We start from the raw sequence: 13187 nt of genomic DNA, 5'->3' as shown, positions 1-13187 counted from the left end.
CTTCTGTGGGACGAGCGTGATTCGCGCAACAGCTGCCAAACTATGAATGTAAACAGAAAAGCTATTAATGCACCCTCCTTCTGCAGCATTTTTTTACCTGTCTGCGTCCTGCTGGGAACGAGTTTTCACCCACCCACTTAGTAAGTATGGCCTTTTTTGTGGTTTTGAAATTAACAAATGTTGTTGCAGACAGTAATTAGGCTAATAGATAAAAAAAAAAAGGGACATTAGCTATAGGAGGACAATAGAGGAGGAGGAGGGAGCGTGGAGGACAAGATAAAAGGAGGAGGGGGCGTGTTAGGGAAGAGACAAGACGGCCAGGCAGTGCGGGAACTACGAATGTGAAGAGGGCTGAGGAGGCGTGGATGACGAGATAGAAGGAGGGGACGTGTACTAAGATTGATGACGCTACGTGTCTTTGCTCAGCCAGCACTTCTTGCTGTGTAAAGACACCGCGCGTCATCAACTACATCTACAGGCGGTGGGACCAGAGGAGGCGGAGCTATGAAGAGCTCATGAAACATCCGCCCGGCCCACTGCCTGGAAATGAAGTTGACGACACGCCGTGCTTTTCTTAGCCGGAAGTGCTGGCTGAGCAAAGACACGGTACCTCACTGGAACTAAAAAATTAACCGTTGGTGCGGTCACGTGACAGCAGATCAGAACAGGAGAACGCTGGCACAGGTAAGCAGACACTATATTAGAAATGTTTTTATATATGACTAATTAAGTTAAAATTTAAATAAAATTTATTCCCCGACAACCCCTTTAAGTGTAAGGTGGTGGCATCATATAAATGAGGGTTATTATTTTTACATATCTACCAATGATTTGGTTATCGTGTTGCACATTTATCACTATAGTATATTAAGTGGCATATCTGACCCTGGTCAAGATGCTTTTAAAACTTATTAACAGTTATGGCAAAAACCATATTAGAAAAAGTGTGTACAGAGTTTTCTTATATCAAAATCAATAACTCAGCAAGGGAATAACTAGAGAAAAAAAAACTATCTATATGTACATATAAAAGGCTATGGAAATACATGGAGAGAAAAGAATGATTTCATAAGACTCACTTGATGAGGCCATCTTCCATGTAGATGTCCGCATAAAAAGACTGGTCATCGTTCACTATCCGACCTCCTTTGATCAGAAGACGATCACTCTGGAAAAGATAAAAATATAAGGTTTTAGTTGCATATCGTGGTACTGGTGTAGTGACTATGATATATCAGCACTGATATAAAATTTATACGCAGATTTCACATTATATTTTACACATATTATTGTTATGGTAAAATGAATGCAAGTAATTAATATAGACAATCCTGCTAAGCCTCCTGCCAATCTTACCCCCACAATACAACATCAGGGAGCACAGTCTATTGGGGACATTGCTGGAAGTGGGGTATCATGACAGCAGCACCAAGGAATGGATTACTTTACCAGGACATCTTATCATATCAAAGCCTAGACCCAATGCACTGTACATCACCAACTAAAGGGGTGGGCCACAAAGCAGCCATATTGAGACGCATCATAGAATAACGGGGTGCTCCAACAGTACAGCCGGCGAAACATGTAAAATAGCTGTGGACAGAACACCAACATCTCTCTCTTCAAACCTCCCTCTAAACATGCATGCTAGGATTGACATGTTTATTTCAATAGGGAGAGGGGGACAGATTTGAAGGGAGATAGAAGCGCTATTGCTTCTGACAAGAAGACAGACACCACAGCGGACCTGATTCTAAGTCGATGGGGTCCATCGGGAGCTGTTGGTATCTGTCATATGACGGATCTAGCAGAGCATTGTGGATTACGTTATAGATGTAAACCACCAGATAGCGCCGAAGCTAATGTGCAGCTTAAGGCTGAGTTCACACAGAGTTTTTTGCAGGCGGAAAATCTGCCTCAAAATTCAGTTTGGAATTTTGAGGCAAATTTTCGTGGCGTTTTTCGCCTGTGGCCGTTGAGCAAAAAACGCTGTGAAATACGCTTTCTCTGCCTCCCATTGATGTCAATGGGAGGTCAGAGGCGTAAGCGCCCGAAGATAGGGCATGGCCCTTCTTTTTCCCACGAGACGGTTTTTCCGCTTTTCCTCTTCCTCCCATCAAAATCAATGGGAGACATTTTCGACCGTTTTTGAACTCCCCCTAAGACATCGGATATGGTCTAACCTCAACAGAAGTCACCATGTAGCCTCAGTAGCAGGAGAAGCAAATACCTATGACATTCATATACAAACATTATTTATTACCGCTTTCTTGCAGGATCTTGAGCGAAAATCCTTTTTTTTTTATAGATGCTAACTGGCATGGAAACTTACAGCAACCCTTTATAGGACCACACAGAGTACGATGGTAAACTACCAATAGATCTGTAAGCCCGAATACCATTCAGTGCAATTCAATGAACATTCAATGAGTAAAATGCCCTTCTATTAGAAGACAAAGAGATTGGCATCTCAAATTCAGTTGAAGTAAAAGAGCTTATTCAGTGGACAGCGAGGAATATCAGTGCATGGGCACGGCTTCTATCTGTATCTTGTACATGAAGGATCTCATGTATAACTACAATGTTTCATTTTTCTCAGTTTAGTGGTAAGATGACTACTACTTTATGTTTCAAGTGTGTTTGTTACAAAACAGACCCCATTATTTAAAAAAAGGAATCGTAAGTCTTCACATTGCAAGGAGCCGACGGGTGATTCCCCAGGGCAGGCATGCAGCATGTATTTCAAAAGAGAACCAAAACCAGGGGGCGCTTCATGAGACAAGTATCCAGAGGTTTTGTATATCCTTCAGCGAAATATCAGACTCTACCCTAATGGTTGTGTGGTCCAGGCACAACACGGTTACACATCTTCATACACAAGTGCTGCTCAAAATATAATCCACCGGCAGCATGATGGTCATATTACCTCAAAAGAGAAAAAAAAGGGACCGGAAAGCGCTCCTAGTGTATTATTGATGAGGCAAGACAAACAGGAGTAGATCTCATCTTGTTTAGTGTCTGGACATGTCCTATTGATCTGAAGATGGGGTGAGCGTACACGCTGAAATGTATAATCTGACTGGCAACTTTCGTGATCGTCACTTGTTTGAACAATATACACACGCACCACACGTGTTTTCACAGTCAATGTTCTACTGCCATATAAGCAACCTCAAAAATGAGGCCTTTGCCTGTATAGGGGACACTGCTGGATTTGCAGTTGCTTCTAGGATCGTCTATGGTGTTTCTAAGCTATTGATGGATAATTCATACGGAGCCTCTTCAAACTTGCTATGTCTAAACACTCAGCATAACGGTCAGATCTTCACAAGGTCACAGCATATAGACCCGGCCTCACAATGCAGTATACTTAACACGATGCTAGGGTCAGAGGAGCTCTTTGCTTTATTTTCCTAATACACAAATGGATCACAGAAGGAAAGGTTTGAGAAGGTTTTTCGTTTGTTCCTTTTTCTGGGATCCATTTCCATATTTTATTAAAAAGAAAACAAAAACAGGAATACTGCTCAAATATTAGTGAGAACTGCGCTTTTCTTTACATCCAGGGGATTCAATACGACTCTTTCTTAACCAAATGTCTTCATTGCTGCCTTGAGGCCCAGTCATAAGACTGTCACTGAAAAAAGGAAGTAGTGACGTGATGAAAACACATGATATTTTTAGAACATTTTTTAGACTTGGTTTCCTTGGGGATACTCCTGCTTGTGCAATGTTAATCGTACGTATAAGTATATCTGTCTTGAATATGGGATTCAGTTTTGAGCTCCACATTGTAAAAAGGATAAAAGGAGAGCTGGAGAGTGTTCAAAGGCACTTTTCATTTGGCTTATTCTGCACCAAATTGTGTGCCAGTTTTTTGGCGCAGTTTTGGAGCACATTTGTGCATTTTAAGCCACAGCCCATTTCTACTTAGCCACACCCTCTTTTTTGAACACTTTAAAAAAAAAAAAAAACACATGCACCAATTTGCACTAAAACTTTTTGACACTTTCTGAGCCCAGACAAAGTAGTAAATCTGCCCCAATCAGTTTTTTACAAGGACTTTACAAAGGACCAGGGGACACCCATTGCGTGTGGAAGAAAGACGTTTCAGACATCAATGACGGGTAATTTATTGAGAGAGGTTGAACTTGATAAACCTGTGTCTTTTTCAACCTATGTAACTAGACCATTCTCCTACGTAGTGTAATGCTTTGGGTTCGCTAATTCTGGTTAGAGCTTTGTGATGACAACTGTTTATGTCAATGTAATTTACCAAGATCCATATAATACCGTATGAGTCAATTGTACCAGACCAGGAGCCAATTTCAAACTTTTAGTAGCCTGGTGAGAAGAACCTTCATGGACTTTAATAGAAAATAAAAGTGGTGCTGGCAGCAAATTTCTAGGTGTACTGGCTGCCTGACAGTCAACAGAAAGCAATGGTCTTATGATATACACATCACTGTAAAGGTAGCCACAAGTAGTAAAAAGCCAATTTCAGTGGTAACAATCGGTTTATAGTATCCATAAGTACCAGTCTTGTGATATTTTCCATTCTGTCATTGTGAAGAACTTTTAATGTACTGGATATTATACATTGACATATACAATGTACTAATACAAATATATAAATGTATTCTCTCATTTGGTTCAATGTCTGTTACATCGCCATTTGGGATGTACAAAGAACATCTGGTACACATTGTGTGTACTTACTCTGTTTTTCAATTAATGCTGTTTCCTGAATAGTACAGAGCGAGAATTACTCCACAGTTAGGACTCATCTGCCTCATGACTCAGAGCTTAGGGGAAAACAGTCTGGATGCAGCCAGAGGATCACATCATTCTTTGAGCAAAATGAGGTCTGTGCGTTACTCAAGCTATCCTACTGAATCCTAGCAGTCTACATAAAGTGGACCTTGAAATGCCGGGGAACAGAACTAATGACCGCATCATCAGGGGTTCAATGGAAAATGATCAGGGGATCCCAACGGACAGCAGTGAAAAGTGCTGCTCTAGTCACTTCGAGCTAGGGTTACTACCCGGCCGGTAAACGACTAGCCCGGCTGAGTGTTTTTTTTTACTGGCAATAATAATTGTCGGTGAAAATTTTTTACGTTTCTGCAGTTAATCTTATTTATAAAAAATAAATAAATGATTACTCACCTTTTAAATTCCTGTCGCTCAAGCGCTAATATTGATTAGCTGAGGTTTTCACATGAATGATGTACGTGACATCATCACTGCAAGACCGGCAGAGACAACCTTAGGCCGGATTAACATGAGCGTGTGCGTTTTTCGCATGCAAAAAGCGCGGTGTTTTGCGCGCGCAAAAGGTCCATAACAGCTCCGTGTGTCAGCAGCATATGATGCGCGGCTGCGTAATTTTCGCGCAGCCGCCATCATTATGACACTCTGTTTGTATGTTTGTAAACAGAAAAGCACGTGGTGCTTTTCTGTTTTCATTCATAGTTTTGACTACTGCAGCGCGCATCATGCGCGGCACATGGAAGTGCATCCGTGTGCCGTGCGCGGTTTTCACGCACCCATTGACTTCAATGGGTGCGTGATGCGCGAAAAACATGCAAACATAGGACATGTCGTGAGTTTTACGCAGCGGACACACGCTGCGTGAAAATCACGGACAGTCTGAACGGCCCCATTGACTAACATAGGTCCGTGCGAGGCGCGTGAAAATCACGCGCGTTGCACGGACGTATTTTACGTTCGTCTGAATAAGCCCTTAATGTCACTGCTGGGACGGCAGGGGGATTAATAAGAAGAGTCATCTATTTATTTTGTTTCCATAACATTTTCTTTTTCTTTTTAGTCTGGCCTGAGGTCTAATCAGGGGTCTGAAGTCACAAAGACCACTGTGTGTGTGGCCCTATCTACAGAAGCACTGTGTGGGGGACTACCTACAGGAGGCACTGTCTTCTGGGAGCACTGTGTGTGTGTGTGTGTGTGTGTGTGCGTGCGCGCGTGCGTATCACCGTCTACAGGGGGCACTGTATGTGTCCCTGACTACATGGGGCACTGTGTGCGGCACTATTATTTGTATGGGGCACAGTCCATGGCACTATTTTCAGGGGGCACAGCGTGTGGAACTATTTTTATGGGGCACTGTCTGTCACAATTGTTTTCAGGGGGCATAGTGTGTGGGTGGGAGGGGGGAATTTAGCCAACATTAATTTAATGTCTATGGCCACCTTTACCATAAAGGCACTGAAACTCCACATGTTTAGTCAATGGCCCTGACTGAAACCTGTGAAATCACTCGCCCACTACTCAGTAGGATTGCAGACTTATTTGTTCCCGTTTTCATCTGGAGAATGCTAGAGATTCTAAGTATAACATAACATTTTGTCTATTTACTATGAACTTATCACTCGCTGCAGTTTTTGATGCCTTTTTGGGGGCTAAAAAAGACGTGGATCCTAAACAGAGAAAAAGTAAATATCAAAAAATAAAGACGACATTTTTTGGAAAGAAACTCAGCTTGCGCAAAAAAATTTAACTAAAGAATCATCTGTAACGTCATCATAACAACACTGTGTGAACAAGGCCTTAAGGGCAGATTCAGACGAACGTTGCGTTTTTGCGCAAGTATAAAAAACGCACGCAGTTGTTCTGTTTACGCCAGCATCAAAAACGGCCAAGAATGCAACACCCCTGCTTGATGTGTGCACCTGTGTTTATTCATTTGTGTGCTTTTGGTGCAACCCAGTGTTCCAACCAGTATTTGCGGTTACTTTGTATGCCACACTGCATTGATGCCACCTAGCTCTCTGGCCCGTGTCCTATTAGCATGGATGCTATCCCGGAGGTTTGGCCAATGCGGTAGCATTCTACGGCCACACCGGCGGAGATCAGGTAGGATGTGGGTTCACCCAATAGTGGCCCAACGCACCTCAAAAGGGCATTTTCATACCCTCTTTGCTGACCTCCGTCGTCACCCTGAAAAATTACGCTCCTTTTGCCGCCTGTCTGTGCCTGCCTTTGATATGCTGCTGGAGCTGGTTCGGCCTGGAATAACCTATCAGGACACCAACATGCAGCACTGTATTTCCCCAGAGGAGCGTCTCCTTGTCACCTTATGGTATGTGCTGTTTTGTTATCCAGGTTACACATTGATTTAGGTGCTTCATGTCCTACCTAACATGTTTGCTTTGTGGTTTGTTTTCATGATTTCCTGTAGATTTTTGGCGACCGGCAATAGCTACCATTTCGAATTCCTTCTTGGAGTGTCCACTATTTCCGGCATTGTCCCAGCAACCTGTGTGGTCCTGTGGCTGAGATTGAAGAGCAGCGTGATCCCTCAGCCTACGGCCCAACACTGGCTTCGAATAGCGCAGCAGTTTGAAACCGACACCCAATTTCCCCACTGTATTGGTGCACTCGATGGGAAGCACATCCGTGTCCAGAAACCCCCCCACTCTGGGTCTCGATACTTCAACTACAAGCAGTTTTTTTCCATAGACTTGCTGGCCTTGTCGGACTGTAATTTGTGCTTTACCATCGTGGACATCGGGTCCTATGGAAGCTCTGCGGATGCCCGCATTTTTCGCTCGTCCAGAATGGGCCAGCGTCTAATGTCTAACCAACTTGATGTTCCCGAGCCTAGCATCCTCCCTGGCACCAGCGGTCCACCCGTTCCTTATGTTATGGTTGCAGATGAGGGTTTTGCCGTCAGCAGACAAGTCATGCGTCCATATGCGCGGAGGGGCATGGATAACCGTAGGCGCATTTTCAATAACCAGCTAGGCAGAGCACGGAAAGTGGTGGAATGCGCCTTTGGCATCATGACCAGCAAGTGGAGGGTCCTGATGACAGCAATGCAAAGGTCGCCGTCAAATGTGACATGTGTGATCAAAGCCTGTGTTGTGCTGCACAACTTTACCCGCATCCATGATGCCGCTCATGATGGGCAATATATGTTAACATCTGCACCCACCACCAGCCTCGCCCAGGCTGCTCGGCCTGGGCAGCCACCGACATCTGGCCTGCGGGTGCGCCACCAATTTGCAGAGTATTTTGACAGCCAGCCTTGAGATGTAACCTGCCAGAACATAGCCATTTGAGGTGTGGTGAAGTTAGTATTCTTTTCTCGAACGTCTGTTTATCTCTCTAGTCCTTTTTTGGTTTGGGGGGGGGGGGGGAGGGTTAGGGACTCGCAAAACTTGAGGCCCCTTGACGTGGGTTGCGAGCTTAAAGCTCGGGAGGCGTTTGGAATACCCTTTTTTTAAGCCAATAATTCCTGGACATAACATCCTCTTGTGTAGACAAAGGATTTCCTGCCCTATATGTCAGCACCCCTTTCTGCGTGAGTAAAGGTAGGTATGGGCAAACAATAAGTATACTAATAACACCTCAGTTCCTGGTAATCCAAACCCCTTCCGATCAACGAAGACCTCAACGATGTGGTGGAGGAATGTCATACCTTCCAAACCTCTTACGCCATGGCACCTCATAGCGGTAGAGGCTGTAGAAATCGGTGAGCTATGTAACAGAAGGATTGTCCACACGGGAGTGAAATATATAAAACTTTGGCATTTATGTTTTTGGCACAGAGACTCCATAACAGAAAAATACACACGCGGGAGAACATATCCCAACAAAAATTGGCACCAACATGATGCATAGCATAAAGAAACATGGAAGGATTCCTAGGCTGTCATGGCTTTTTAACATTTGGCCTTAGAACATACACGCGCCCCTACAGATTGTGATAGGCATGGGGCGGCGAGGTGTAAGCAGACATATCCGCACCACTATGCTGTCCCCGGCCCTGATGAGGATGTTCCTGCACAGCATAGTGGGGGTGATACTGCGTCTGGTAGCCGTGAGGCTGCATGGGAGGCTGTAAACTTGGGGCAGGAAGGGAGTATGGAGGGAAGTGACGGACAGGGACAGCCATTGGGCCAGGGGAGAGGTATCTTGGGGCTGGAGGATATTGCGGCATCTGCGATATCCCAGGGGCAGGTTGGGAGGGCCCTGGCAAATGGACCCCCGCAGAGGGCATAAAGACACTACGCCACTGCTCGATAGATGTGAAGCACCGCCCTGGACTAAGCGGGGGTGTAGCACTGAAGATTAGCGACAGCATATTCGATTGCAGCCGCACCAGCCTATGCACTGGTACCCGCCGCATTAAAGGTGCCATGCTGCGACAAAAAAAATCGTGGTTGTCCTCATCAGCTGCACGGCGCAGGTACTCCAGAACACACGCGTCCACAAGTGCACCTGCGGGTGGGTTGACAGGGCGTCTGCGGCGGGGTGCTGCATGGCTAGCTTCAGGCGCTGAGGCGACTGGGACAGGATCCTCTCTGGTGGGCTCCGGGGTTAGGGTGACCAGGGGAGCAGCGGATTCGGACGCCTGGCTACACTCGGGCCGTGCCTCCTCTTCCGACGCGTCAAGAGTGTCGCTAGTTCTAGAATATAGGGGAGACGTCAGTTGAGGAACCCAATTTACTGTGCAAACACAAAGCTGCTTTGGCGTATCTGACATTTTTGGTAGGTCACGTTTGCAAAAAGGGACAACAACGAGTACTTACGGTCGCATGTCCATTATTTCCCGCAGAAACAACAGCTGCTCATAATAAATATAGCGGCGTTTCCTGGTGCCACCTTCTCCGCTTCGCCCGCCGGAACCATATTCTCTCCGGAACTGGTCCCTTGAGCTTTGCCACCGTCTCTTTACATCGTCCACTGTATGATTAATAAAGAACACATCATTCAACAAACACACCAGATGTTACTGCGCACACAGACAGTGCATATAAACTACTGTACCACACGTCCACACAAGAACACACCTAACTTGATGATACTATAAAGATGCCACTGAACGGAAACGTTGCCAATGACAGGCATTGATTCACCAGGGACGCAATAGGCAATATGGATGTCATTATACACATAGATGTCGACACACATATATACACTCACCAATGCGTTGGCGGTCACGGGTGCGGCTGTCGGCCCACTCCTGCTCGAACAGCGCCTCGGCAATATGCTCCCATGCTGCCTCCTTGACTGTGCGGTCATGGTATGACTCCGCATGGGTGTTCCAGACCTCCGGACGCTCCTGAACTAACGCGATGAGCTTAGCCACATCCATCTGCCGAGGCATGGCTGCAAGCTGCTTGTGGTGCTGTAGTAAACGGTTTGGCCTCTTTTTGAAAACCTGCTGTGTAAGCTACTTCCTGCTTTTCTGCTGCTTTCAACTCGTTAGTTCAAACTCCTTAGCATAGAGACAACGTGTCCTGCGTGAAAAACGCGCGTTTGGCGCTGCTGCAACCGTATGACATGCGTGATTTTCACGCACCCATTGACTTCAATGGGTGCGTGATGCGCGAAATACGCAGAGATATTGAACCTGACGCGTTTTGTACGCAGCGAACAAACGCTGCGCAAAAATCACGCACTGTTTGAACTGCCCCATTGACTTCTATAGGGCTGTGCGTGGCGCGCGAAAAAAACGCGGCCTGCACGCACGGAAATCACGCTCGTGTGAATCCCCCCTAATGGTCTTGGTTCTTATTATGTTACCTCCCTAATATAATACCATTATTAGAATCACTTGCTTTAGCAACACGAGTTATCCAATAATTCAAATGCACAATAATCAAATTCCTTGCAAATCCATTAGAGGTATGTGAATTGCCCAAAGCTCTACGTATGTATGGGTAGATCAGACCTGCTGCTAAAGGAAAAGATTTATATGTCTATACACATACTGTAGGTTCACCACATATGATCATACACTTTTTTGTTACATAGTCCAAGTTAGAACTGGGAGCAGAGAAATAAAGAGTGACATTTTGCTCTGAACCTGCTTCAAGGTTGGACAGCAGATGAATGTAAGAACAGGGACCATTAATGGGCTTACCACGTCAGCCATGAAAGTCTGAGTATATCATATAACAACATTACAAATGTTTCCATGTCTGTAGCGTTTATAAAGAAACAGAGTTTAGAATTTTTGCGTTAAAATAACTAAAGCAGATAAATCCGCCTGGAAAAGAACACTTAAATGACAATTTTAATGTTAAATCCCTAAATTGGGCTAGACTAGCCAATATATTCCTAAAGATACCAGGCTAACCAGGTAGGTAAAGACTAAATAAGGGTACCAATAATGAGTAATAATCCACCTAAGGTTCAATTATTGTAGCATTCCCCCAGATATCAAGCTAAAATTATAACACCTGTCCCTACCTGGACTAAATAGCAAAGTGTGCATTCACACTAAAGATCTGATACCTAGCAGTGTGCATTCATACTCAATAGGAAAAAAAGCAACACCTAAGACACAGTGTGCATTCACACTGAAATGAGCACCAGCATGTAGGGATAATGTGCATTCACACTCATAGATAAAAGCGCAGCACCTATAGCAATAGTGTGCATTCACACTTGACAGAGATTGTACACCCAAAACAAGAGTGTGCATTCACACTGAACGAATTTGAACACCTGAGTGTGCATTCACACTCAATGGCGAAAAAGCAACACCTAAGACACAGTGTGCATTCACACTAAATAAAGATCTGATACCCAGCAGAGTGTGCATTCACACTCAATGGCGAAACAGCAACACCTAGGACACAGTGTGCATTCACACTGAAATGAGCACCAGTAAATAGGGATAGTGTGCATTCACACTCATAGATAACAGCGCAGCACCTATAGCAATAGTGTGCAGTTGCACTTGACAGAGATTGTACACCCAAAACAAGAGTGTGCATTCATACAAAACGAATTTGAACACCTGAGTCACACTGAATGACTTTAAACACCTAACGCGTTTCTGCGTCCTTAGTTTGCATGGGATGTTTCTTCAGAGGTGTACAGCGAGACAGGGCAGATTAGCACATCAATTCCCGTGCAATATTATCAAGCCGCCCTGTGTCTGCTAGAACTTTACTCTAAGGGTATGTTCACACGTAGTGACCGAAAACGCCTGAAAATACAGAGCTGTTTTCAGGCGAAAACAGCTCCTGAATTTCAGACGTTTTTGCAAGTACTCGTGTTTTTCGGGGCGTCTTTTACAGACGTTATTGGAGATGTTTTTCAATGGAGTCAATAAAAAACAGCTCCAAAAACGGCCCAAGAAGTGACTTCCACTTCTTTGACACGGCGTCTTTTTACGCGCCGTCTTGACAGCGACGCGTAAAATGACACCTCGTCTGAACAGAACATCGTAAAACCCATTGCAAGCAATGGGCAGATGTTTGCAGGTGTAATGGAGCTTTCTTTTCAGGCGTAATTCGCCCGAATTATGTCTGAAAATAGGCCGTGTGAATATACCCTTACAGTACGGTTCTGGTATCTGACCGCAGCGCATGCGATGGAACGCCGGCTACTTAAGCCTTTAACCCTGCCCATCTAAAGGCTGGACGATTACCTCAAACCCCCAATCAGAGGGCGCCACGTCATCAGACACCCCGCACTTTCATTTAAGCTCCCAGGTTTAACAGTCTGTAGCACAAATATCCATCGTGCTTCCCATTGGAGAATATGTTTATCCCAGTCATCATCTGGGATGCGGACGTACCCTTTCAATGCCTTGATATCTCAAATGATCAATGTTACCCTGATGTTGCTCCCAAATGTGGCGTGAGATTGGGGTATCAGCTCGTTTTTTAGTATCATTAAAGGGATTTTCCGGAAGTAAAAAAATACATTCATTTAAATTAAGCAATGCAAAATATATAACTTTACAATGTACTTACGTTTCATCAGATGGCTGTAGCGTCGTATATCCTCTTCCGTCACCGCCCCCTTAGTAATGCAAAATCTGCACTTCCTGTGCAGACCCGTCCATTTGGTCTGCTACCTTGCTTCCGGTTTCCGGCTTTCAAAATGTACGGTTACGTCACAAATGACGTAACCGTACCACGTGCTTCTCTATCTGATTAGAGCATGCGTGGTTAACACACTCCACCGCGCATGCTCTGTGAAATTATGTGGCCGCGTCTTCAGCGGCCGTGTATATTACACTGCGCATGCGCAAGGTTGAAGGTGTATAACGTTAGTGTCCTAGTGGATACGTGTAATAAATATTTATTCATCCTCAGTGTGGTTAGTATAAAGTTCTAGGATCAGATTTTAGGTTGATTTATATTACATGTGTAAGGGATCAATTAGCGACGGAATATGAAGTTGCGGGAATAACGGCC

The 13187-nt window shown here is 44.8% G+C and overlaps 1 protein-coding gene across 2 annotated transcripts in view; it reads right to left on the bottom strand.

Moving 5' to 3' along the window:
• Positions 1–13187, bottom strand: part of DPYSL3 (dihydropyrimidinase like 3) — a 156077-nt gene that overhangs the window by 28972 nt on the left and 113918 nt on the right. For both annotated transcript variants that reach the window (XM_075856518.1, XM_075856519.1), the window contains exon 2: positions 1080–1168. In XM_075856518.1, coding sequence (XP_075712633.1) covers positions 1080–1168 — 89 coding nt within the window. The remainder of the gene's footprint in view (positions 1–1079; positions 1169–13187) is intronic.

This window comes from Rhinoderma darwinii, chromosome 3 (assembly GCF_050947455.1).
Source record: "Rhinoderma darwinii isolate aRhiDar2 chromosome 3, aRhiDar2.hap1, whole genome shotgun sequence".
NCBI classification, from domain to species: Eukaryota; Metazoa; Chordata; class Amphibia; order Anura; family Rhinodermatidae; genus Rhinoderma; species Rhinoderma darwinii.
The sequence above is the reverse complement of the archived record's forward strand: the minus strand, read 5'-3'. Positions and strand labels throughout refer to the sequence as shown.